We start from the raw sequence: 27,080 nt of genomic DNA on the forward strand, positions 1-27,080 counted from the left end.
ATACTGTAACGATTTTTTTACTCTTCCTCCCAAATCCTACTACCACTGAACCAATATTACTTATCACACTCATGATTTCCACTATATTTGTGCCTTTACTCGAAGTATGATTCATGGCAATACAATTGAGGGTATGTATAAATGCTATATTTTCCTTTTAAAACTGAAGAAAAAGTGACTTAGCAAATGTCCCTGTAATTTTTACTGCAAATCATCAAGTACAAACCAATTATGCTTTAATCCATAAGATTACAACATAATTACCATTTCTTATTCTAAAAAAGACTTTTTATTCTGGTCATCGTTAGGCAATTATATCAGTTAAAATAAACCCTGAAATATTTTACAGATTATAAATAAGAAAAGTCAAACTAGATTTAAAATTTAACACATAAAGATTTTCTCCCTCAGTTTCATCTGCATTTACATTTTAATGAATGATATTAGATGTAGAATTTTTCTGGTTAAGAAATATCACTTTTTCAACAAAATAAATATAAATTAACTTGGAGTATGCACAGATACATTTTGTCCTTTTCCTATTATCATGATACTAAATAATTAATCCATGGGTAATAGACCCAGTCATTTGTTACTTTCTTCATGCTACAGTTAACTTTCTTATAATAATACCTATGAGCATTTGGAAAAAAAAAAAAAAAAACAAGACTGGCATTTGATTACTAGTGTTTTTTTAACATATTTTTTATGATTATTTCTTAGTTTCACAGAGGTAATACTGTTTTATTTGAGATAGTCCTTCAGGGTTTATACAGAAACCATTTCATTTAAATATGACTTGGGTTTACTTATTTATTTCAGTAATACCATGTTGCATGTAAAGTTTTCTACAAGCAAGCACTATTTTCTTGGTTTCACAAGTTGCAATAGAAAAGCATATTAAAAGTCATTTGAGAAGTAATTATAAATTTTAATTCCAGTAGGCTTTTATTTTATTCTTAAACATATGCTCTTAATTCTGTGGTCTTTGTAAACTCATCCAGACCTAAAGTATTCCAATCTAGGTTTCAAAACATATATTCTAAAAATATTCACAAAGAGAATTCACCATGAAAAACTTTGTTTTCTCAAAATCTGAATTAGTTTCTAATTTATAAAACATTTCTCATTTCTGTATTTTGTTAGGATCTCAAAATCTAATATCAATTAGATTTTTTTAAAAAAATATTTAAATATGTTATAATTTTATATATATATGTATATTTATTATAATATCAATAATGTCTGGCCTAATACCTAAATAAAATTTACACATCATTCATTGGAAATAAAAGTATTTATATAACTTAAATTTATTTATATAAATATATTTTTAAGTATATGGTGAATATTTTAAAGAAATTAATTTATATACTAATGATATTTTCTTTTTGAACTGAAAGAACAATAACCAAATGTGTTATCTACAATAATAAAAGCATAATATGCAAATTGACCAAACAGCCGAACAGTGGAACATACATCCAGAGGACCACACTATGACACCCACTGGAGCCAGGCCAGCCAAGGCGGGTGTGATGCGATTGGTAAGGGGATGGGCCATTGCCCCATGATCACTCTGCAGAGGGAGGCCCAGGCCACCAGCTGGCGGGGCGATCAGTCAATCAGGGGGCTCCACAATTGTCTCAAAGGGGGTGGTCTAGGCCACCAACCAGCAAGCTGCAGTGGGTGGATGGGGCCTCCCTCTGCAGAGAGCAATAGATCATCCCAAAGAGGTAGGCCCAGGCTACCTAGTGGTGGCACGGCGGTGGGTAGGCAAGTCCTACCACTTTGGGGTGATCCATCACAGAGCTCCCGGACTGTGAGAGGGCACAGACTGGGCTGGAGGACCCCCTCTCGAGTACACAAATTTAGTGCACTGGGCCTCTAGTCTATATATATAAGAGCCTAAGTGACCAGCCAACCAGCCAATTGTTCGACCAGCCGACCAGTAGCTATGACATGCACTGACCAGCAGGGAGCAGATGCTCAATGTAGGAGCAGAAACCACAGGCATGGGAACATGGGACAGACTGATGAATCTCAGCAGGAAGGGGAGAAGGGGGAGGGTGGGAAGAGATTAACCAAAGATCTTATATGCATACTAGAGTCCTGGATTTGTGCATCAGTGGGGTCCCTCGGCATGGCCTGACCCTCTCGCAATCCAGGACCCCTTGGGGGATGTCAGAGAGCCGGTTTTGGCCTGATCCCCACAGGCCAGGCCAAGGGACCCCACCAGTGTATGAGTCCGTGCACTAGGCCTCTAGTTGCTATATATAAATAAACATTTGCTATGATTAAAAAAATCTAAAATCTGTATCTGAGTGTGTGTTTATATGCATATATAATTTTAAATAAAAAAGAACTCATTTAAATAATCCATTGTGATATGTAAAGAAATATAATTTATATGACATAATTTTCCAATTTCTTAAATTATAAACAAAATCCAGTTTAAAACATTTAAACCTATTAATACTGATTTTTTTGGCACATTCATACTGTGGTATCAGTTTTATTCATATTAAAAATCCTTGATATTCTATGAAATACTATACATATTCTGAGTTTATAAACAAATTATATAGGTGGCTTGTTTATATTTTAGCTACAATCTGAGAATTACTATTAAAATAATATTTGCTTATTCAGAAAACTCCCTACCATTCTGAGTAAAACTTGGGTAGATACATATCCTATTTACTAATGTAAAATATTCTAATGGAAATTCTCAGGGGTATTTTTCCCACTTTCCTGAATTAATAAATCTTAAAATATGATTCTCTAGCCTAGTTTAGTTCTATTTCCTGTGTCCCCAAAATGAGAAAGCAAGAGCTCTTGCCAGGTAGAAGTGGTTCACTGGATATTACGTGTGTATGTGTGTGTGTATTTTCACGCCTCTGCAGCTAATTATTTCTATTCAATTTATCTTATATTTTGTTTCTCTCTGTGTCTTCATTATTGAACACATTCCTTTTCTTCACAAAGTTTACTGACAATTTTTGTATTGCACTTTGCCATTTTTCTGTAGAGTGAATTTCATGTGGTGGTTGTTTATTTTTCCTTACCAATTAAATTTCATTTCACTAAGTAGGGTAATAGTATACTGGAGACATCTGCTCATTTCAAGAAGTTCCTGAGAAAGTTTTAAAAGCAGCAATAGTACACAATTTTATTTTTTTTTTTTTATGTGTGAAATATTGCAGGACCTGTGTATGGGGGAAATTCAAGTAGAATCTAGTTTGTGAAAAATTTTTACTCTATCCATCAACTTAAATGTTGGATAAAGAAATGATGATGATCCAAACCTCAACTATGATCAGTTAAAATTTATAAGTACATTTTTTATTCAACTAAGAAGTATAATTTACTTGTCTACTTAACAGTGTAAGATGAATTTTTTTCTGACGAGAAAAATGTTAATGACAATTTCAGGATTTCAAATTTCTCCCATCTGCACAATTAATTGTGATTTGCAAAAATGATAGTTTGTCCTTTCTAAGTGGTTGTAAAACTGGCTAAAAAGTAAAAGTTATTATGAATAAGCTTCCTGATGAAGCTACTGAGACATGAATTAGTAATCATAAAGCTTTACATGCTCTATTAATTGTCATCGTTTCCTCTCTTTCTGCTCTAAATACAATTAAAGCCTTGAAAGAGTTGACCAAGCAGTCTTGTGGTTAATTAATTTGCACTCAGGTGTCGAGTGTGACTCGACACAGTTAGCATCGGTAGCAGCTTGATGAAAAAAGCAAGCGAGTGCAACGGGTTAAGCTTGGTTGTCTAAAGCATTTAGGGTTAATTATTTAATTATTACTTTTTTTTTTCTGCTGTATTTGACTAAAATTGCTCCAGAAAGGACAGTTTTCAAAGGTTTATTCAAAATCAGCACTTTTCTAACATTTGAAAATCAAATGTAATTAAAAAGAAAGAAAGAAGATTTAAAACTTTGTTAAAAGCTTGCAATAACAACCCTCTTTCACATGTAGGTTTCTTTCAGAAGCACATAATCTTAGTCTTGAAAGCTGGTAAATACAGAGGAAAATGCATATGTCAATTAGAAGATTATAATTTAAATTATTCTAGTGTTAAGAAAAGTATACAGCTTTCCGACAGAAATCTATTTTTGAAAGAAATATCACATGAGATTAAGGAATTTAGATCTCTTTTCATTTGAATTTGCAGTCTCGGTTTTACTTTTCACTTCAAAGTAAATTACTTTAAAATTATTTTCTAACCTTATTGTTATTGTTTACATTAATGCAGATATCCCCATTCTCCCCCTCCCACCCTTTTCCCACCTCTACTTAGCCCTCCAGTGTGCAAATACAAGATGTGTGCCTTCATAAAGTGACAGCTAACACATAGCAAACCCTAACTGAGGAGTTATTGATCATGAATATTATTTGTTTTTCCAAATTAGATGGTCCTTGAAATTAATAATATACAAATATCTGTGACACTAAGGAATTGCATATGGATTTTAGGCATCCCTGTGAGAGGGAGCAACATATGTGTGCTTTGTGATTAAGAAACAGTGAGATTAAACACTAAACACTGTTAAAACTGCCAGGTTTTAGAAATGTAATTGAATAATCAAATTTAAATATGACCACATCTATGGCTATATAAATACATAACCTTCTCTAAAAACTGTTTTTCAAATATGCCCTAGCATGTTCCAGAAATAGATTGATGCTATAAAATATTTGAAAATTTTATTCTCAGAGAATCCTTTAGGGTCCTTTTGTTATTTACAACATAACACAAATAAGAATTAATGTCATTCTTCAGGATTACATCTTCAAATTTTCTTATTTGGTAAAACATATACATAGAATAAATTAGGAAAATAAATAGTATAGCACACTGTTAACGTATAGTTGTATTAAGCAGTGAGTGAAATATGGTAAAAATGTATTCATTGTTATGCTTTTAATATGTAATAAAAATCAAATATAATATACTAATGTTAATAACACCTGTCTGGGTATTAATACTATTATCTCTTGTGCACTTTTTCCATTTCACACTCCAAAAATAAACTTGAGCAGATCTTAATGTAGCAAAAAATTAAAAATGTATGCAACATGCTATGCATGCTTAGAAAAAGAGGAATATTTTTCTTGTATGATCATGAATGTCTTTTGATGCAGACTTTGAAGGACAGTTGGGTTTTTCATAAACCAATGAAAGGGATCAGAGGTGTAAAGGAATTTTAGCTTTCAAGTTTGATATGAACAAAGTCAGAAAGTCAAAAAGTATTGAAATGGCTTTAAGTGATTTGATAGAACACTTATCCTCATGAATTTTTCAATATAGATGAAGAAACACTTTTTAATTTCTTTTATTTTAATATTAGAAAATGTTAAGTCTAGAAAGTTAGGACCAAATAATTGGTCAGACTCCTATGCACATAAAGAATCCAAATAATATATCTAATATGGATTTTGTGAACCAATAGTAATTTTGGATGGGAGTTTTAACAACACAACTAACTATGGGGCTTAGATAGGACTTTTTTTTCATGATATTCTCAAGTAAACATTTCTCTTTTTGTCCATGTACATTAATTTTAAATCCTCAGGCTTTTCCGTTTTATATAGAATGGGGCAAAAGTAGGCTTACAGTTGTGAGTATGCAAAACAGTGTTTACTTTTGTATTATTTTTTTATTAATTATTGTATTATTTTCCTTATGAACAACTGTAAACCTACTTTTGCCCCACCCTGTATATACTCTTTATCTTCTATTTGTCTTGTGCACTTACTCATCTTTTAATAGCTAATCTCACTTATTTGAAAACCAGAAATTGAATATTATGCACAGAGAAAATTCAAAAATTTATTTTAGAGATATAGATTAGGATGAACTTATATAATAATATCATTATTACTATAATTTAAATTAAAAAGTTGGAAATCTACACTAATAAAAGAGAAATATGAAAATTGACCGTACCTCCACAATGACCACAAGCCAATCAGGAGTGAATATGCAAATTAACCCAACAAAGATGGTGGTTTAATTTGCATATGCAGGCATGGAGCCGCAGGGCGGGATGCCTGTTATGAGGGGGAGGGCAGGGGGCAGAGGAAGCTAAAGGAGTGGAGCAGAGAATACTGAAGGCTCTGGCCAGAGCAAAGATAGAAAGCAGAGGCCAGAGCAAAGGCCTGGGTCCTGGGTGCCAGAGGAAAACCGGTGCTGGCAGCCAGGGGGAAGGAAGGCCTATTGCACAAATCTTTGTGCAACAGGCCTCTAGTATATATATAAAAGGCTAATATGCTGTGTCCCTCTAACTGTCTGACCAGTCACTATGATGCACACTAACCACCAGGGGGCAGACACTCAATGCAGGAGCTACCATGATGCAAACTGGCCATTTACAAAGAAACAGCACTGCGGACCTGGCACCAACAAAGCAACACTTGGCTTCCCCCAAGTGGGACACAGGCCCCACCACCAACCCAGAGCCACACACCACCAAATCACAGACAATGCTGCCAAGCCCCCATGGCACAAAATGTGGCTCAGCACAGCCCAGAAACGGTGGCTGTGGGCACCGGGTAATGACATCATGTAGCAACGCCTGGCTTCCTCTCCCTAGTGACTAGCCTCCTTGGAGTTTCTTCAGCCCAGGAACACAACTTGCTTTATAGCCAGGTGCAAACATTTTACACTTTAATCAAATGTCTGTGAAGTGTTTTCCCGTGCCCCATCTCATTTGATCTTCACAGAAGTCCGGGAGTAGGTAGATAGGAGACTTGGTAGAATCCTATTTTCTTTTCATTAGGCAGAAACCAGAAATTTAGAAAGCTTAGAAACTTGACCCGACTGAAAAGAAGTAAGAAATGGTGGAACTTGAAAATGACTTCAGGTTTCCTCACTGTGCAGAATATAGTCAAACACTGCTGCAGTTAAATATTTTACCCTTTGTTCTCCCTGCATGATCTACAACAATAATCTGCTTCATGTTGATATTTACTGCTGTGTTGTTGACAATTACCTGAAAGAGAAGTTGGGATGATTAACTGGGCTGGAAAAAGTTTAGTTAAATCAGAAAGCAGGTCTCATTAAGCAAGTTTATTCTATACCTATAAAAGGCTAAGTTGACTCACACATGCACGATACATATAAAACTTTTGTGGGCGCTAATTGCAAGCGTGTGTTTCAATCTGTCACTGTCGATCGTGAATTTGGTTGACACTTCTATTATAGAGAAAGGGTGAATAGAAATATTAAAATATTTCTTCTAACTAATTTCCTTTCAATGTGCAAGAATCCATGCACCAGACCACTAATATATATATATATATATGAAGCAACATTTCAAGTTGTCAAAGCAACAATGACTAAAAGTTAAACTAAACAAAACAAACAGGCTATTTTGTAATAACTTTACACTTCAAACATATTAAAACATATTAAAACATATTAAAACATATTAAATTGTTTTCTTATTAAATGTACAGCAAACTGATAAACACCTTTTTCTTATACTAATTCTCTCTATTTTCTTGTCCTTTGCAGATGATGCAAACATCTACTATTCATGATGTTAAACAAAAGTTTCACAAAATATGTAAGTTTTATATATACCTTAGAATTTATATTATAGTCTTATTTTTATCAAATTGGTTCAAAATTATCTGTATTAGTAAGAATAAGTTCAGCCCTAACCAGTTTGGCTCAGTGGATAGAGCACTGGCCTGTGGACTGAAGGGTCCCAGGTTCAATTCCAGTCAAGGGCATGTACCTTGGTTGCAGACGCATCCCCAGTGGGGCCTGTGCAGGAGGCAACTGATCCATGTTTCTAACTCTCTATCCCTCTCCCTTCCTCTCTTAAAAAATCAATAAAATATGTTTTTTTAAAAAGAATAAGTTCAATATTATGATGGAAAGAGTGTATGGAAACCATATTTTAGCATGGAACTCAGAAATAATATTATGCTAAATTTCTCTTGACCATGAACATTCTTGCATCTTACTCTCTGATGCTTTAATCCTCATTATTCTTTGTTTTTTCACAAAACTGTTTTCTAGTTAATATTTGAACAATTTTCATTCTAACATCATTAATCAATACAAAGCATAAAAAGTATTAATCAATACTATTTCTTTATATTTAAGCAACATTTTAATCAAAGTTTTTACTCTATGTATTGTATTTATTATTGTCAAATTGCTTCCACATAAGAATTATTTATACATTTAAAATATATTATTTAATTTTATTAATAGCTAAACATTAAGAGAGCTCATTATTATTTACTTGAAAATATTTATATGAAGTTTGTATAAATTTGATTTTTATTTTTAAAACATTTTAACAAAGTTTACTCATACCTTAAACATACTGAAACTGTAATTGCTAGGAAGAATTTTTCAATAAGCATTTTTAGAGCAATTTGATACATTCATAGCCAAATTGACAGAAAATAGGATAGTTTCCATTTACCCCCTATCCTCATATATGCATAACCTCCCCCACTAATAGCACTCCACATCAGAGTGGTACATTTTTTGCAACCTAGTAATCTACTTTGACACATCGTTATGATCCAAAGACCATAGTTAACATATGAGTCCATCCTTGGTGCTCTACAATCTATGGGTTTTGCTAGGGAGAATTTTCTTTTCTTTTTTCATGCATTTTTATCTTGGTAAATAAAACCACATACTATTTTAAGTTTATGGTTTAATAGTATTAACTATATTTACATTGTTATGAAATATGTTCAGACTTTTTTCATCTTGCAGATCTGAAACTCTGTAGCCATTGAACAATAACTCCCTATTTCTTACTCCCCAATCCCTGACAATCATCATTCTACTTTCTGTTTCTATAAATTTGATTACTTTAGATACCTCAAATAAATGAAATCAGACAGTATTTGTTTTAGTTGTTTTCTTTTTGACCGGCTTATTTCACTTTGATGTCCTCAAGGTTCATCCATGCTGTAGCATGTATCAGAATTCCCTTCCTTTTTAAGGCTGAATAATGTTTCATTAAAGGTATATACTGCATTTTCAATCCTTTGGATTTAGTTGAACAATGTTTCTTTTCTGAAAATATTCCTAAAGCTCACAAATTAGAACATTAAGTTGTTGAAGGGATTTAGGGTAAAATAGGTAGTTAGAGTAAAATAGAAATAATTGTTTTTTTTATTATTTTCATTATTTCTTTAGGAAAAAAATAAAATCTTTACTAAATACTTGCTGCATATATGACATTACATTAGGTATAATGATTAAATGACAGTATAAGATATCCCTGTTAACCTTAAAAATATAGCCTCATGAGGAAGATAATTAAAATAGTCAATGTATCTAAAACTTATAAACATTGGGGAGAAAATTATTTAGAATTTTTAATAGGAATAGAAAGCATAAACAGGTTGGAACAGAATTACTTGAAATATGCTTAAATTCATACAGAAGTTGAGTCCTGATATTTTACCATAAGGACATATAAGACTTGAATATGCAGAAGAGAACTAGAATGGGATTATAATAAGAAAAAAGGACAAAAAAAGATAAGAGGTCAAAACAAAAGATCTGCCATGGATTAACTCTCTGTGTTTAGCAATCAAGTCATGTGTGCATTATGACAATATTTTAAAATTATTTAAATTTTTTTCAAACTCCAAATTTGTATCTAATCACATAATCCATGTGAACCAATGTAATTATGATTATTTCCAGTTTATTTACATCCTAAATGCATTTGATTTGAGTTATTATTTTTTTGCATAAAATATAGTTCTCATTAAAGTAGTAATTGAATTGCCATCTTTGGAATGATTTAGATCTTTTTTTTTTTCTCCTAATAAAATAGTTTCAGAAAATTTAGGTTGTAATAATAAGTGAGAAGATATTTGAAAATTACATTTTACTATAAAGTAAAAGGTGCAAGAGAATGTTTGCATTTAAATTAATATGAAAATATAAGAAATGCATTATTTCTATATTTTTCTGAAAATGGTGAAATGAATCAGAGGCTAATATATAGATAGAAAGAATGAGCAGTCACTTTGAGGTATGATTCTATGACTGCTCCGTGATAGTTCGTATCTACAGATAGACACATAAAAATTACATGGAATCTTAAAGTTGTAGAGTCAGAAGTGTTATATTTATGTGGTCGAGGGCCTATTTTTAGTAGTTAGACAAGTGAAGTTAGGTAGTTTATGTAAAATCTTAAAAGTGTCCAGTTTTAGATGTGGAAAATTGGATAATGACAATAATATGGTTAGTTTTAATAGCTAATTATATATATCAAAGCTTAGGGATTTCTTGACAACTATTGTTTTATTTTTCGAAGCACAGTTTTAAACTTTAAACACTTTCTATAAATTATAACTTTATTCATTTTTCCAAAAGTACTTTTATCTTGAAAATATATCCATCACTTACAGAAAAATTATATTCAGAAAATTTTGCATTTATACTATATTTTAAAAGCATGTTGATCTTCAGATTATACAAAATTTAGACACAAAAACATTTTTTCCTTATATTATATTACAGGGAATGATCTCAAAGTTAATTAAATTGGATATTGTTATTGTGTTTAATATGTTTTCCAAATCAGAAAAGGACCCCTCCCAAAAAATGTTAATACTAACATGATGTGACTGTACATAGAGATTTTAAAAAGTTATGTACTGATTGCCTTCATATATATCTTTAGCATATTTTAAGACCATGTGACATTGAATACTTTATTTAAATTTATAAAAATATTCAAAAAATAATCATATACTAGTATATTTTACATATAGTTATATTTATCTAACTACAATTGTTAGGTTTTTATAGACTTCTTTACTTTCTGATGCTTAATATATATTTCTAAAAATATATTTCTAATGCTATTTATTTCCAGACACTGGAGTTATAATAAGAATTGTAACCTTGAAAGAGAAAAATAACTGATCAGAAGACTGGTTTTCTGAGGGAAGAATGCTCCTTACATGTCTTTTATCTCTGGCCTTTGTTCTTTTAGGTGTTCTCACTAACCTCGATTTCTTGTCTGCCTACTATTTCTCTGACTTCTGCCAGCTTTCCATTTTTAGTTTTATTTAGGAACTTTTTTACCTTGATTTTTCTTGTCTTATACAATGACTATCTTAGGTTCTTCCAAGATTCATAATTTTTCAGTTCTGCTTTGTTAGGAGTCATTTTTTAGGTTACCCTGGGAACACCAGCAAAGAGATGGGTGAGGAAATAGAGGAGGAAAATGCAATTACAATGTTAGCTCTTAAGGGAATACAGAATGAGCAATGGTTTTCATAAAGAAGAGACACCTATTAAACTATATATATATATATATACACACACCAAATACACACACACACACAAACATATTACTTTCACCTATTTCCTCTCATCCCATTTAACATTCCAAAAACTGTATACGTATACTAATTTAAATCTGTAATGATGTATTCTACCTTGTATATTTAATTGATCAAAAATCAAGATGTTTGCCAAAATTGCAAATGAATTCTAGTGAAAAAATTCTACCTGTATGTTAGAAGTTATTTCTCTATGCTTTATCATATACAAAATTATTTAAATTTTTATAATCTAAACCTCTAAAGAGAGGGATGAATGATGGGATAGTTTGCACTGATAAAATAGAAGCTATACTAATAAAAACAAAGAATTTTCAAGCAAAGTTGAAATGAATATACTCTTTAGGAACTGGGTCTTTACTCTTGTAATCTAAAGAATCTGAAATAGAAAATGCAAATTATTGCCATTACACAAAGTTGTATAAAGGTAGAATTTCATCCACATAGCTTTTTTAAATTAAAATTTTCTATTTTTTAAAAACTTCTATTGATTTTATTGTTATAGATTTGCTATCATATCATGGTACCCTGAAATGTATTCCAATACCATGCATAATCTCAAAAAAGAAACTAGCTACCAACTAGCTATTATGAATATGATTACTTGTTTAGTAGAGCTAAATACTGTAATTATAATTAAAACCACACTTTTAGCCCTGAATTGTATGGCTCAGTTGGTTGGAGCTCCATCTCATACACCAAAAGCTCTAAGGTTTGATTCCCAGTGAAGGCAATACTAGTACTCAGGTTACAAGTTCGATCTCTGGTTGGGGTATATATCTGAGGCAAGCAATCCATGTTTCTCTCACAGCAATGAACATGTTCTTGGGTGAGAATTTAAAAACAAATAATGCAAATATGACTAGAAAGTGCTAATGAAATTTCTCTTGTGAGACTAATCTAAGAATTAGTAGTATATGAACTTAAGTAAAAAAAAAAGGATGACAGTCAGCTAAAGTGTAATTTGTGCATTAACTGTCATAAAAGTTTCTGAAAGAAAAGAAAAATAATTTTGCCTATGGCTTGTGTGTTACCTATTGGTTGACAACACCATAAAGCATTCCAATGTTTATAATCTATTGGAGTACTTGTCTCTGCAGTTCCCAGAAAAAGCCTTGGGAAGAAAGCAAGAGAAAGAACAATGAAATTAGCAGAGTGAATATAGTTTTAGCCACATGAAGGTATATATAATTTATTGTGACAGTTGAAATGCATATAAATCTTGCCAAAAAGCCAGGGGAATATAAACAATGGTAAACTTTGAAAGGTTCCAGGAGAGTAACTCAAAACAAAGATAACAGACTAGTAGGATTTATCATATATAGTACAGAATAATGAGTATTCTGTAGGCAATTTAAAAGGAGCCTCCTGGACCAGGCTGCAGAATTTCCTAATCTCTCAACAAAAGAAGCTCGAAAAATGATAAATGCAACCACAGAAAGAAGTGGCAGAATGCTTTGCTTAGAAAAAGCCCTTTGTTGGTAACTCAGGAAGTAGCTAACATTCTCTAATAGTTCATTTGGCAAAAGGAATTATGAACTTTGTCAATAATTTACAGATAAATGTCATTATAACGCAGTGTTCATAACATAGTTTCTTACTATAGCTCATTAATGTTTGCTATTTTGAAATTCAGCTAAAGATGTATAGAATAATATAATTTTGTTTTCTCCAAGTCTTCTTAACTGCCTTAATTATATCCCTTAAATTTCTTACTTAAGCCAGTGTTTTCTTTATGCCTTTAATCTAAATCACATTATAAACCACAAGCACATATTGGTATCCCAGTATTGAAAATGTACTTCCTTTTACTGTGTCTACTATAGAATATTGGTCATATTTACATTGCTGTATACATAATGTCATTGGATACTCAGAGAAGTGTTGAGGATTCTATTTACTTATATGATATATGATATATGATTGTTTACAGAATCTTATGAGATCAAACTGTTAGGAAGGGTCAGCTGTTTTGGTAGTCAAGGTTCATGTAATAAAACTGTCATAACTAATAGCAATTCCTAAAATGCATGAGGTGTGATCCTGTCTGTAAATTGTTTTGTCCCTCATGGCACAGCATTTAAACCTGTGCATTGCTGTGCAATGTCAGGGTTATTTTGATCATCTTTTATGACATTGTAATGTTACCCAAGCCTGATACTATAAAATATTTTGTTTTATAATCTTCAGCATTAAAATCATTGGGTTAGCAACATTTGAACTTGAACAAATATGTACATTATACATGCTTCAAATATTAGAGCAGATAGTCTATCTATAGCAAATGATTGATTTCCAGTTTATATTTGAGTGTGTGACTGTGTGATGACATTTAAATTTCCAGTGGAGATAGATGACTGGAGAGTGAGAAGGACTGGCTATCATATTGTAAAAAGGAATCTATATATATAAAAGTCTAAGCAACCATTACGACTGAACAACATGAACAAACAGACCAACTAGTCGACCAGTCGCTATGATGCACACTGAACACCAGGGGGCAGATGCTCAATGCAGGAGCTTCCCTCTGGTCCTCAGTGCACTCACAGCCAACCTCCCATGGATGGCCAACCTCCCGAGGCCCCTGCCCCCAGCCAGCCCCCCCCATCAGCCCCAATCAGGGGGGGGGCAGCCAGCCAACCTCCCGCGGCCCGCCCTGGCCAGCCGGCCCTCCCGACTGGCTGGCCAAACTTCTGCAGTCCCTCCCCCCTTCTGGCCAGCCCCCCCAATAGGACCCAATTGGGGGGTTGGCAGGGCAACCTCCCAAGATCCCTCCCCGTGGCCACCCAGCCCCCTGTAGGCCTCGATTGCCAGCCAGGCTGAGGAACCCCATCTGTGCATGAATTCATGCACCAGGCCTCTAATAGTCTCAATAATATGATTCCAGGAAGCACACAGAGCACTAAAATCACTGGTACAAAGATCATATCTCAAACTTTAATAAATGTTCGATTTTTTTTCTGTTTTCTTTTTATAAATTTTTATTTTGGCAGCTACTGTTTCTGATTGAACTTCATTCATTAACAGGATTATGGACATGATGTATGATGAGTAATATAAAAAGACAAGGAAGCCTATTAAGATGTAGCTTGAAGCAGCAATAGTCTTCTCTCTTCCCTGAGATTTTCTTCCTTAAGGAAATTTTCAGAAAGACACAAAATGCATCACAGTGCAATTCTAAGTAAACAATCTAAAAGCGAGCACATGAGCTTTAAAAATGCTTTAATGACTTCATTATTGTAAGAAAATGTCGTAAAGTAGGTTATCTATTTTCACATTTTCTCATTTACCTAGTAAGTGAAAAATATCATTTTTATATTTTATAAAACAGTTTATATTCAAATAGTTACTCAGATCCTATTATAAATTTCTTGAAAATAATCTCATTGCTAAATTCAGATGTGCTTAATTATATAACACTATTTCTATAATTCCAAAAGATAGTGTGTCAATGCCTCATTTTCATGTATGATTTTTTGACTTGTATATAAATTGTTGGCACAGCATTAGATTAAATAAATTACATTATTTTTGTAAGATAATAATAACTTCACTCTTTACTATAATAAAATACAAGATAAATTTCTATTTTAGTTTTTATTTATTGATTTTTAGAGATGGGGGAGAGAGAGAGAAAGAAGAGAGAGAGAGAGAGAGAGAGAAGTATATTTTTCCACTTATTTATGCATTCATTTGTTGCTTATTATATGTGCCCTGTCCAGGGAAGACTGAACCTGTAACCTCGGAATATTGGGACAACGCTCTAATAACTGAGCTGCCTGGCCAGGGCTCAAGATAAATTTCTAAAATGCAAAAACTGATAAAGAATAAAACATTATCCAGCAATTATTAACATTTTCACCAATGTGGAAATACCTCTGGAGATACCTCTGTGTTCATATATACACAATTTTATATATTTTAATCATATTCTCCAATAGATTTCCCTATAAACATATTTTCTTGATGTAATTTTATGTAAATATGTATTTATCTACATTATAAATATTAGTGGAGATATAGTATACTTTTGCTTGGATGTGTAATACACATTCTCTGGACACATTTTAATTGCTTCTATCATAAAGCAATATATGCTTATTTATTCAACAATATTTGGTGAATATTAAAAAAAATACTTATGGAACATTTACTGTGTGCTATGCATGGTGGTATTCACCAGAATAATATATGTTTGTGAACTTATTTAATTGTATTTGTAAGAATATTTTTTTTAAAAAAAAGACTTTATTAAGAATAAGCCCATTTGAAATCCTAACATGTATTGCTAAATTCCTTGCTAATTTACTTCAGGATGTCTTTTTATTCCCTTTCCTCAATAACACTCAATATCAACAACTTAATTTTTGATAATGATGAGTGGAAAAAAGATTTAATTTAGTATTAGATTCAATTTATTGCATCACTGGTGAATTACTTTTTTCATACTCTTAATTGTAATTTATAAGCATTTTTCTGGAAATTGCCTATTTATTGTCTTTACCAACATATTTGTCCATTTAGTTGTTTTCATTGTTATACATATAAAGTCTTTATAAATTAATGTACAGGTCACAGATACACTTTTTCAATTTGGCTGGAAAACTAAATTTTATAGATCTAAATTAATCAATTATTCATTTTATATTTTCTGTTTTGTGTGTCCTATATAAAAGTATTTTTATCCTCTAATCTTAAAAATGTTGATTTATGTTTTATTTTCACATATTTTTCTTTCTGTGTGCTCTCAGTAATTCCCATGGTTTAGAAAATATCACTAATGAATGAAAAATCAAAACTGTCTCCTTCCCAGAACTTGTGACTCTATATTAAACAGCCAATGTGGCAGCTCAATATCTGAGAGATCTCCCAGACACCTTTGTGGGATTCATTAGGATTTGACTCACAAAGCTGCAGTAATAGATTCATTGTGAAAACATTCCAGTTTCTTTTCCAAATTCTAAGCATTGGTGAAAACTGAAAGGAAGTAACTCTTGGGGAAAAAAAATAGGAAAATGTATTTCACAATGAATTATCTTGCAGTGTGCCAGTGCCATCAAAATGAGGGTTGCCCTAGCCAGCCTGTGCACATAATGGCAATACAGGCATTATGATCAACCCCTGGTTAGATTCAGGTCAATGGCAGTTACCTGGGTTGCAGGCTCCTCCCTGGCCCCAGGCCCTGGTCAGGCCTCGTGCAGGAGGCAACCAATCCATGTGTTTCTCTCATGTGGATATTTCTCTCTGTCTTTCCCTCTCTCTTCCACTCTCTCTAAAAATCAATGGAAAAATTTCCTTCAGTGAGGATTAAAATCACTATGCTGGAAGACTCACATGGAAGATTTTCAACATCAGAACTGTTTATCTGCCTCCCCTGAAAACTGCTTTTGGATTTATCAGTAAAGTATTGTGATAATGAGAAACCATATTCACCCAGGCATTTTGTTTTGTATTTGAAGCTATTGGGTTTGGAAAATGGCAAATTAATATAAACTTGTCTAATCCCAGAACAAATGAAATATCTTACTTATAAGAACAAGTAATTGTGTATGTATATGGCTGTGTAGGTATGTATAAGTAGCCATATTATAAGTACTTTTATTAAAATTCTTAGTGTGTCACAATATTGTTATTTGAAAAGGGTCTCTGACTATTAACTAAATGACTACTATTAAAAATATTACCAATTCTATAACATTGGTAATCTGAAATCTCACAACCACACTTCAAATATTTGAAATTTTAAATACCTATAATAGTCTCCTGTTTGATACATTTTCTCATATATTGACCTGCTCTGTATCCTATCCCTATCTCCCTACTATCTCCAATATCAAGTTCAAATTTCTTATGGCATATAAGGTCCTCATCATGTTCTCACACTATAGGTGTGTGTATGTGGGTATTTATCCTGGTGGGAACAAAAAAGAAACACACACACAAAACGCCAAACTATTCAGTGAAAATTGATATAGAAGTCCCTGCTATAAAGTCCATTCGGGAAGTCTTAGAAAGCATGGAGATTTGAACAGTTAAGTTATACATAGTGTGCAAAGTAATATTGGGAGAAGTGTCATGTTGGATGATCTGGGAGACCTGGACAGTTAATGGCGTCCTATGTAATATAGGCGTTATGACCAATCCCGGTAGTTCCCTGGGCAGTTAGATGAACAGCCTGATTATAGGCTTAAGCCCGTGAAGATAAAGACATAGTGGGGCTGTACTCTGGGCTCTTCTTTTTGTTCTTTTTGCTTTGTGTCTTATGTTTTACTACATTTATTTGTGAAATTGGCTTGTGACTTTATGCCTCTGGTTTTCATACTTTTTTGAATATTGGTTCATACAGCTTTTAAATTTTCCATTTTTAGAACCATGTCTGTTTTCCTGCAGAAGCCTTGCGTTGCGGTTGCTGATTATACAGTGCTATAGCACTTTTTCTTGCTTGAGTGCTCCGTAAGAGTAAACTCTAGCAGATGCATTTTCTTCGCAAGGTCAGCAAAATTATTCATGTTGGGTGCTGCTTTGAGTGTTAAAACTTTTGTTGTTGTTGTTGTTGGGTATGGCATTGGAAAGGGGTCTCATTTTTCAGATACATAAACACTATCATACATATCATGCCTTACTGGCTTTCTTGAATCCATCTTCGCTAGGTCACTTAATTATCTCGGTGGCATTTTTAAGACTGCAGAGAAATGGTTTACAGAGAATAAAATGGTTCATTTAGTGCCAGTGAAGTAATGTGGTAAGTGAATCATTTCTAGCAAATAAAACTACTGACTTAACAATATTAAATCAGCAGCAAGTATTTTAGTACATTAAGGCAGAGTTTTGTATAATAATAGTTGATGTTTATTTCTTAAGATAAAAGAAACAGAATTCATGCGCCTGCCCTTTTGTTAAGACCTTTAATATTTGGAAGCAGTGAAACAATACTGCAGTAACTAATGAAACAATATAACCAAAGTGCTAATGCAAAGTGCACAGGCATTCTGTCATGCCATTATGTTCCTGTCTATCATCCCTTCACCTGGTTAATACTTATTGCCCTTAATTTTGTTTGTACACATGAGAACTTCCTATTGGAGCAAGCCCTTCCCTGACAGAAAAGGAGAAAATTGTATACATCTTTGGATAACAGAGCAAGGAAAATTGGTGGAAGCTATTAAGAAAAGTTTGGCTTCATAGACGTATGAAATTTTATTAATAAAACTGTGTAATTTAAAATCCTGTTTATCAAAAATCTAAGATTCATCCCTATTTCTATATTCTTCCTACATACAGAAGTATTCTTTCTACATTCAGAATACTTTAAATCCAAACACCTTCCAGTGTACAGTATTGTTGTCCAGCATCTTATTTATTTGTGTATATTAATACAAATTATCATTTTATCTGCATTATTCTTTTATATAAAAGTATCCACAGAGAAACCAAGATGGCGGCATAGGTGAAACACCTAACCTGCAGCCGGGCACAACAATTTCAAAGGCACAACTAGAGTCAGAACGGACATCGTCCAGAACCACAGGAGAGCTGGCGGACTGAAATGCCCACAGCTGGGGGGAAGGAGAAGGCCACGGGGACAATCGGGGGAGCCGTAAAAGCCTGAGGTATGGAGAAACTGGCGGAGACACGAGCACGCGCGCCTGCGGGGAGGATGGAGCCGGAGAGGAAGGGGCGGCTGACGGCCTGGCCGGCGTTCACTGGCAGGAAGGAGATAAAGGCTCCGGAGTGCGCTAAGTGCCGGCTCCGACTGCACTGAGCGCCAGTTCCGTACGAAACCCTGGGAAGCCAGGCGCAGGCTGGGGGAATGAATCTGGGCTGTGGGGCGCAGGCACAGAGGAGCGGGGGAAGGCAGAGCTCCAGAGGCGTGCACGGGAAGGGGCGCAAAGGACGGACTGTTGCCTGCGCCACTGAACTGCCCTAGCGGGAAGGAGACATAAGCTCAGGACCGTGCTGAACCCCAGTTCCGACTGCACTGAACCCCAGTTCCGGGCGAAACCCTGGGAAGCCAGGCGCACGCTGGGGGAATGAATTTGGGCTGTGGTGGCGGAGGCACAGAGAAGCGGCGGCTCCAGACGCGCGCATGGAAGGTGCGCAGAGGACGGACTTTTGCCTGCGCCACTGGGTGGCCCTGCTGGGAAGGAGACAGGGACGCCAGACTGCGCTGAGACCCAGTTCCAACTACACTGAAACCCAGTTCCAGGCGAGAATCTGGGAGTCCAGATTCATTAGGGGAGGGACTGGACTGTTTGGCAGTGGGCGAAACTCCAGGGCGCGTTTCTCTCAGAGGTGTTTGCAAGGAATACAGAGGGACACAGACACAGGAGCCTCATAGGGCGGGACTGACAGGAAGCCAAGGTTGTAGGCTCCACCCTGAAGCTCCGCCCCAGCCAAGCTGAGCAGAAGCTTTTTCCTGCTGAGTGCCTCAGGTAGTGGCTGACCCACACTGCATTGGAGACCCAGAAACGAGGGCATCTAGCGGTTGGTGGGAGATGACACCAGATTTCAATCACTTGCATAAGGGAGGCATTCTAGAGGCAGACTCAGTGAGCACCAAGGCATTGCTGCATCAAGACCCGGCCCACAAACATGTCTCCTGCACAGCAACTCTTCCTATATAGACAAAGAGGGTCCTCACGGCCAATTGGCCTGGAGGACAATTCCTCCCAGTGACACCAACAACAATCAAGACTTAACTGTACAAAGGAGGACCAAGATGGAGACATAGGGCGGCAGCCTGATCGTTGCCTACCACAACAATATTGAGACTACGACGGGAGAGCAGAGCAGACACCAGCCAGAAAGACCGGGGGGCTGGCTGAGCAGATGCTCTACAACTAGAATAAAAGAGAGGGGTACGCAGGATGATGCTGATGCCGGTGACCCAAAGTCCACACTTTAAGAACTATGGCTCAGGCGACACAATGGTGGCCTGGAACGTGCTCGGCGCAGTTCCCCCGGCGGTCTCCGGCTGAGGGGACGGCTCCACTCGCTGCTGAGCACGGACAGACGAGCCCCTGGGAGACATGGGGTGGGAGACTCCGTGCTTGCTGACCTCCGAGTCCTTCAAGAATCTCAATGCCCCGAAGTGGCCAGGTGCGCACGCTCAGCGACTGGCCACCGTTGCAGACCCAAGGGCCGACGCAGCGACACCGGACCAGCCCACCGCCGGGCACCGGGCACACCGGAGCCTTGCCGAGCCCGCCGCCCAACGAGTTCTGCGGCAGCCGCCCTGGAGCTCTGAGAAAATGACCGAAGGAATTGCTGAGAGGGAATTGACCAACAGGAATTGGGATCAAGAAGACGAAACCCCGCTGAGACCCGAGTCCAGCCGAGCCTGCGAGCCTCTGGGCTCAGATGTGGTCACACGCCTCTGGGTCTAGGTGAGGCCTCAAGCCCCTGGGTTTGGGTGAGGCCACGCGCCCCTGGGTCCTGGTGAAGCTGGACTCCGGGTTCGGGTGAGGCCATGTGCCCCTGGGTCCGGGCGAATCTGAACCCTGGGTCCGGGTGAGGCCGTGGGCCCCTGGATCCGGGTAAGGCTGGGTCCCGAGTACGGGTGAGGGCGTGAGCCCCTGGATCCGGGTGAGACCACGCGACCAGGGGTCTGAGAGAGGTAACGCGCCCCTGGGTCCGGGTGGCTTCGTGCACCTAGGTCCAGGGGAGGCCACGTGCCCCTGGGTCTGAGAGAGGCCACGCACCCCTAGGTCCGGGCGAGACCATGTGTCCCTGGATCCGGGTGGGGCCTCGTGCACCTAGGCCCGGGTGGGGCCGCGTGCCCCTGGGTCTGGGGGAGGCCAGGCGTCCCTGGGTCCGGGTGAGACCGTGTGTCCCTGGATCCGGGTGAGGCCTCGTGCGCCTAGGCCCGGGTGAGGCCACGTGCCCCTGGGTCTGGGGGAGGCCAGGCGTCCCTGGGTCCGGGTGAGACCGTGTGTCCCTGGATCCGGGTGAGGCCTCGTGCGCCTAGGCCCGGGTGAGGCCACGTGCCCCTGGGTCTGGGGGAGGCCAGGCGTCCCTGGGTCCGGGTGAGACCGTGTGTCCCTGGATCCGGGTGAGACCTCGTGCACCTAGGCATGGGTGAGGTCACGTGCCCCGGGGTCTGAGAGGCCAAGCGTCCCTGGGTCCGGGTGAGACCATGCGTCCCTGGATCCGGGTGAGGCCGCGTGCAACTAGACCCGGGTGAGCCCAAGTGGCCCTGGGTCTGGGAGAGGCCAAGCGTCCCTGGGTCCGGGTGCGACCATGTGTCCCTGGAGCCGGATGAGGCCTCGTGCACCTAGGCCCGGGTGAGGCCATGTGCCCCTGGGTCTGGGAGAGGCCAAGCGTCCCTGGGTCCGGGTGAGACCATGTGTCCCTGGATCCGGGTGAGGCCTCGTGCACCTAGGCCCGGGTGAGCCCAAGTGGCCCTGGGTCTGGGAGAGGCCAAGCGTCCCTGGGTCCGGGTGAGACCATGCACCCCTGGATCCGGGTGAGGCCTCGTGCACCTAGGCCCGGGTGAGGCCACGTGCCCCTGGGTCTGGGAGAGGCCAAGCGTCCCTGGGTCCGGGTGAGATCATGCGTCCCTGGATCCGGATGAGGCCTCGTGCACCTAGGCCCGGGTGAGCCCAAGTGGCCCTGGGTCTGGGAGAGGCCAAGCGTCCCTGGGTCCGGGTGAGACCATGTGTCCCTGGATCCGGGTGAGGCCTCGTGCACCTAGGCCCGGGTGAGCCCAAGTGGCCCTGGGTCTGGGAGAGGCCAAGCGTCCCTGGGTCCGGGTGAGACCATGCGTCCCTGGATCCGGGTGATGCCTCGTGCACCTAGGCCCGGGTGAGCCCAAGTGGCCCTGGGTCTGGGAGAGGCCAAGCGTCCCTGGGTCCGGGTGAGACCATGTGTCCCTGGATCCGGGTGAGGCCTCGTGCACCTAGGCCCGGGCGAGGCCACGTGCCCCTGGGTCTGGGAGAGGCCAAGCGTCCCTGGGTCCGGGTGAGACCATGCGTCCCTGGATCCGGATGAGGCCTCGTGCACCTAGGCCCGGGTGAGCCCAAGTGGCCCTGGGTCTGGGAGAGGCCAAGCGTCCCTGGGTCCGGGTGAGACCATGTGTCCCTGGATCCTGGTGAGGCCTCGTGCACCTAGGCCCGGGTGAGCCCAAGTGGCCCTGGGTCTGGGAGAGGCCAAGCGTCCCTGGATCCGGGTGAGACCATGTGTCCCTGGATCCGGGTGAGGCCTCGTGCACCTAGGCCCGGGTGAGCCCAAGTGGCCCTGGGTCTGGGAGAGGCCAAGCGTCCCTGGGTCCGGGTGAGACCATGTGTCCCAGGATCCGGGTGAGGCCTCGTGCACCTAGGCCCGGGTGAGCCCAAGTGGCCCTGGGTCTGGGAGAGGCCAAGCGTCCCTGGGTCCGGGTGAGACCATGTGTCCCTGGATCCGGGTGAGGCCTCGTGCACCTAGGCCCGGGTGAGCCCAAGTGGCCCTGGGTCTGGGAGAGGCCAAGCATCCCTGGGTCCGGGTGAGACCATGTGTCCCTGGATCCGGGTGAGGCCTCGTGCACCTAGGCCCGGGTGAGGCCACGTGCCCCTGGGTCTGGGAGAGGCCAAGCGTCCCTGGGTCCGGGTGAGACCATGCGTCCCTGGATCCGGATGAGGCTTCGTGCACCTAGGCCCGGGTGAGCCCAAGTGGCCCTGGGTCTGGGAGAGGCCAAGCGTCACTGGGTCCGGGTGAGACCATGTGTCCCTGGATCCGGGTGAGGCCTCGTACACCTAGGCCCGGGTGAGCCCAAGTGGCCCTGGGTCCGGGAGAGGCCAAGCGTCCCTGGGTCCGGGTGAGACCATGTGTCCCTGGATCCGGGTGATGCCTCGTGCACCTAGGCCCGGGTGAGCCCAAGTGGCCCTGGGTCTGGAAGAGGCCAAGCGTCCCTGGGTCCGGGTGAGACCATGTGTCCCTGGATCCGGGTGAGGCCTCGTGCACCTAGGCCCGGGTGAGCCCAAGTGGCCCTGGGTCTGGGAGAGGCCAAGCGTCCCTGGGTCCGGGAGAGACCATGTGTCCCTGGAACCAGGTGAGGCCTTGTGCAACTAAGCCCGGGTGAGGCCACGTGCCCCTGGGTCTGGGAGAGGCCAAGCGTCCCTGGGTACGGGTGAAGCCAGATCCTGGGTCCGGGTGAGGCCGTGCGCCCCTGGATCCATCCGGGTGAGGCTGGGTCCCAGGCCCGGGTGAGACCACGCGCCCCTTGGGTATGGGTGAGGCCACGTGCCCCTTAGTCCGGGTGACGCCGTGCCCCTGGGTTCGGCCGAGACCAAACCAGAGGGAGTCGGACCTCCATTACCACCATTTGTCCACCATCCAGAGCTGAGAGGTCAGTGCTGACATGTACACATAAGGAACTACTGGACATTGAAATTGTGTCTCAAAAGATCTGTTGGTCCAGGGGGAAGCTCGCTACAGATTGATTCATTTGCCTGTCAGCATAACTATTATTGCTCGTCTCACATTCAGTTCTTATTAGTATATATCTAGTGACATATGATCTCGCTCATCTAGGGGAAATGATGAACAACATAGACTGAGGAACAAGAACAGAACCAGAAGCAAGGAGGCATCGATCGGACTATCGGGCCTCAGAGGGAGGATAGGGGAGGGTAGGGGGAGGGTGGGGGGGAGGGGGAGAGTTCAACCAAAGGACCTGTATGCATGCATATAAGCCTATCCAATGGTTAAGTTCAACAGGGGATTGGGGCATGCGTGGGGAGAGGGGTGGGATGGGAATGGGGGGATGAGGACAAATATGTGACACCTTAATCAATAAAGAAATTTAAAAAAAAAAAAAAAAAAAAAAAAAAAAAAAAAGTATCCACATATACATATGTTTCTTTTGCTTAACATTGTTTTGTTTATCTCATCTGTTAGAACCATAATTAATTTGTTTTTCTCAAAATTGATCCATTAGATGTTCATCTACTAATAGAAAGAGTCTACTGGGTATAAGATTTGGTATTCTAAATAATAATGTCCTTCCTTTACATTTTCCTTCAAAGACATCATATTTCGCTTATTTCTCCTACATGAATTCTGGAATCTTGAGAAATTGAACTGAGCTATGTAGAAAATTATAGAACATTATTTTATGTTTGTTTTTTTCTACTAAACTCTTGAATAGAGCAAGCTCTGCATAGCATACTTTTCAGAACTATATTCTGTTTCTATTTACACTTCATCCCATCTTACTACACCAGATACAGACAGCTCAGATTGTAAATAATAAAGATTGGTTGCCAATTTCTTTCTCTATGGTTCATTATAAATATTCCATCACATAAATTAAGTAATGTATGTTGTTTAATTATTTTTTTAAATTGCAGGTGTCATACAATATTATATTAGTTTCAAGGGTACAACATAGTGATTAGACATTTATATAACTTACTAGAGGCCTGGTGCATGAAAATTCATGCATTTGTGGGGGGGCGGTCTCTCAGCCCAGCCTGCACCCTCTCAGAATCTGGGACCCTTGGGTAGGGTCCCTAGGCCTGGCCTGAGATCAGGGTCTATCAGGGCTTTCCTTCCCCCGGCTGCAGGCAGCTGGCCCCACCTCTGCTACTGCCACTGCTTGCCATCTTTGCAGTGCTGCCCCCTCCCCACCCCGCCACCAGTGGCCTCCCTCTACGGTAGGCATGGGGTATGATGGCTTGGATGGCCTGGGCCTCCTTCTGTGCAGTGATCGCTGGCCGGCTGCACACCTGCCACAGCGTCACTGGCCAGTGGCCTGGGCCTTCCTCTTTCTTTATTTTTTTTTTTTTAAGTTAGAGTAATGTTTACTGGGTGATACAGGACTGAGTACTATGAAGGGTTTACCAGGATGGAAATCCACCGCACCACGCCCCTGCCACTCCCAACACCCAGAGACTACAGTACTTAGAAGTTACACAAACAGCCATAATTGCTGAATATCTGTTTGTAACAAACAAATCATAGCGTATTTATATTGTATCACATCAAGTGATTATAGAAATCTATTTACATATTGCTTGTATAAAATCTTTTTTTTGTAAAAAATATTTTTTAAAAAAGTATAAAAAACATGTGCAGTTGAAAGCCCTGCCAGGACAGCCAGTCTGTAAACATTCAGTGAGTATGTGCTTTGGAAAGGCACCTGTGCCTCGTGCCCATAGCAACTCCAGCAGGGCCAGTGAGGGTGTGCCCCGGCTGCCACTCCAGCAGGACTGAGCTGGACCATGGTGGGTGGGTACAGCAGGGCCTGGCACTGTGCCCTTCTCCAGCCTTGCACCAGGATCAGGGTCAGGGTCAGGGTCAGGGCTGGGGACAAGCAGATACATAAACACTATCATACATATCATGCCTTACTGGCTTTCTTGAATCCATCTTAGCTAGATCACTTAATTATCTAGGTGGCATTTTTAAGATTGCTGTTTCACTCTGAGTTCTATACTCAGCCTAATTTTGGTTGCAACTCATGGCTTTTCCTGGCTGCTCAGAGGTCCTTTGGATGGGTGCCCTGGTGGAGAAGCCGGAGAAATGGTTGGGCATCTCTCCAGCCCAAAGCCTCTGTTCTGCCTCCTGCAAGGCTGGCCCAAGGCAGAACAGCCCACCCTCAAGACTACTTTGGTCTCAGTGCTTGGTCCTGGGTTTCTTCCCCTGGTGTGGCTGATCTGAGCTTCACAAAAAAGCCTGGCTGATGTTGGCTGTGCTGAGCCTCATTGAAGAGTTTTTCATGCAGCAAGGAAGAGTCCTCTGGGACCCTCCTCCTCTGTCTCCTCATCTCCTCCTCCTACTCCCAGCCCATGGTCACTTCTTCTCCAGCTGCTCCAGCAGTGGGTTGCCTTCTGAGTCAGGGGTCTTAAAACTGTCAGTCCTAACAATGCAGGTGGGGCAATGCTGGCTGAGCCCTCAGGATGCGCTGCTGCCACTCCAGCTTCAGCTCATCCATCTGGGTTTTCAGCTTTGCATTCATGAGCTCCAGCCTCTCAGATTCCTGCTGCAAAAACTCCGTCTGCTCCTTCTTGTTCCGGCATGGGGCTGCCACCACTTTGTTCTTTTCCAGAGCCTTTTACTCTGCACTACTTGTAAAATGCCAATCACATAAAATTTTCATGATGATTCAATGTTATATCAAATATATATCCAGGAATGTAAGTCTTAATATTTAGTGCCCATCCACTCCTTCTCAGCTCTTTATAATATGATTTTAATTCTCTATTCATTAAAAAAAAAACTATAATTACCATTCAACATATGCAAAGCCTTTTTAAAATTGATTTTTAGGTAGAGAGTGGAAAGAAGAAATTAAAACATCAATTTGCTGTTCCAGTTATTTATGCATTTATTGGTTCTCTGGAGCCTGAAGGCCGGGAGGAGGGACACAGATGCCAGTCCAATTGCAGCATGGCTCTGGTTCCCTGGAGCCTGCAGGCGGGTGGGGGGGTGGGACCCAGAGGCCTGCAGGCAGGGGGGAGGGACCATGATTCCCAGGTTGCAGCATGGCTCTGGTTCCCTGGAGCTTACATGCTGGGGGGAGGGATCCAGAGGCCAGTCCGATCACAGCACGGCTCTGGTTCCCACAGATCCCTCCCACCACTGCATTGCGGGTTTTCCGGGACCCAGGACTGACTCCCGCCATGCCAGCCAGGACCCTAGCCTGCTGTTTGGTCATCCATCTGGTCATTTAGGTTGTGACGGCCTCTGACTTTTTATATATTAGGATGATCACCCTGATAAGTCTAGTACCCATCTGATATC

At 40.2% G+C, this 27,080-nt stretch overlaps 1 protein-coding gene across 1 annotated transcript in view; it reads left to right on the plus strand.

The window, feature by feature from the left end:
• The window catches only part of TECRL (trans-2,3-enoyl-CoA reductase like), an 81,214-nt gene that overhangs the window by 17,040 nt on the left and 37,094 nt on the right, over positions 1-27,080 (plus strand). The window contains exon 2 of the mRNA XM_008140337.3: positions 7,531-7,582. Coding sequence (XP_008138559.1) covers positions 7,531-7,582 — 52 coding nt within the window. The remainder of the gene's footprint in view (positions 1-7,530; positions 7,583-27,080) is intronic.

Source organism: Eptesicus fuscus, chromosome 2, assembly GCF_027574615.1.
Source record: "Eptesicus fuscus isolate TK198812 chromosome 2, DD_ASM_mEF_20220401, whole genome shotgun sequence".
In the NCBI taxonomy this organism is placed as follows: Eukaryota; Metazoa; Chordata; class Mammalia; order Chiroptera; family Vespertilionidae; genus Eptesicus; species Eptesicus fuscus.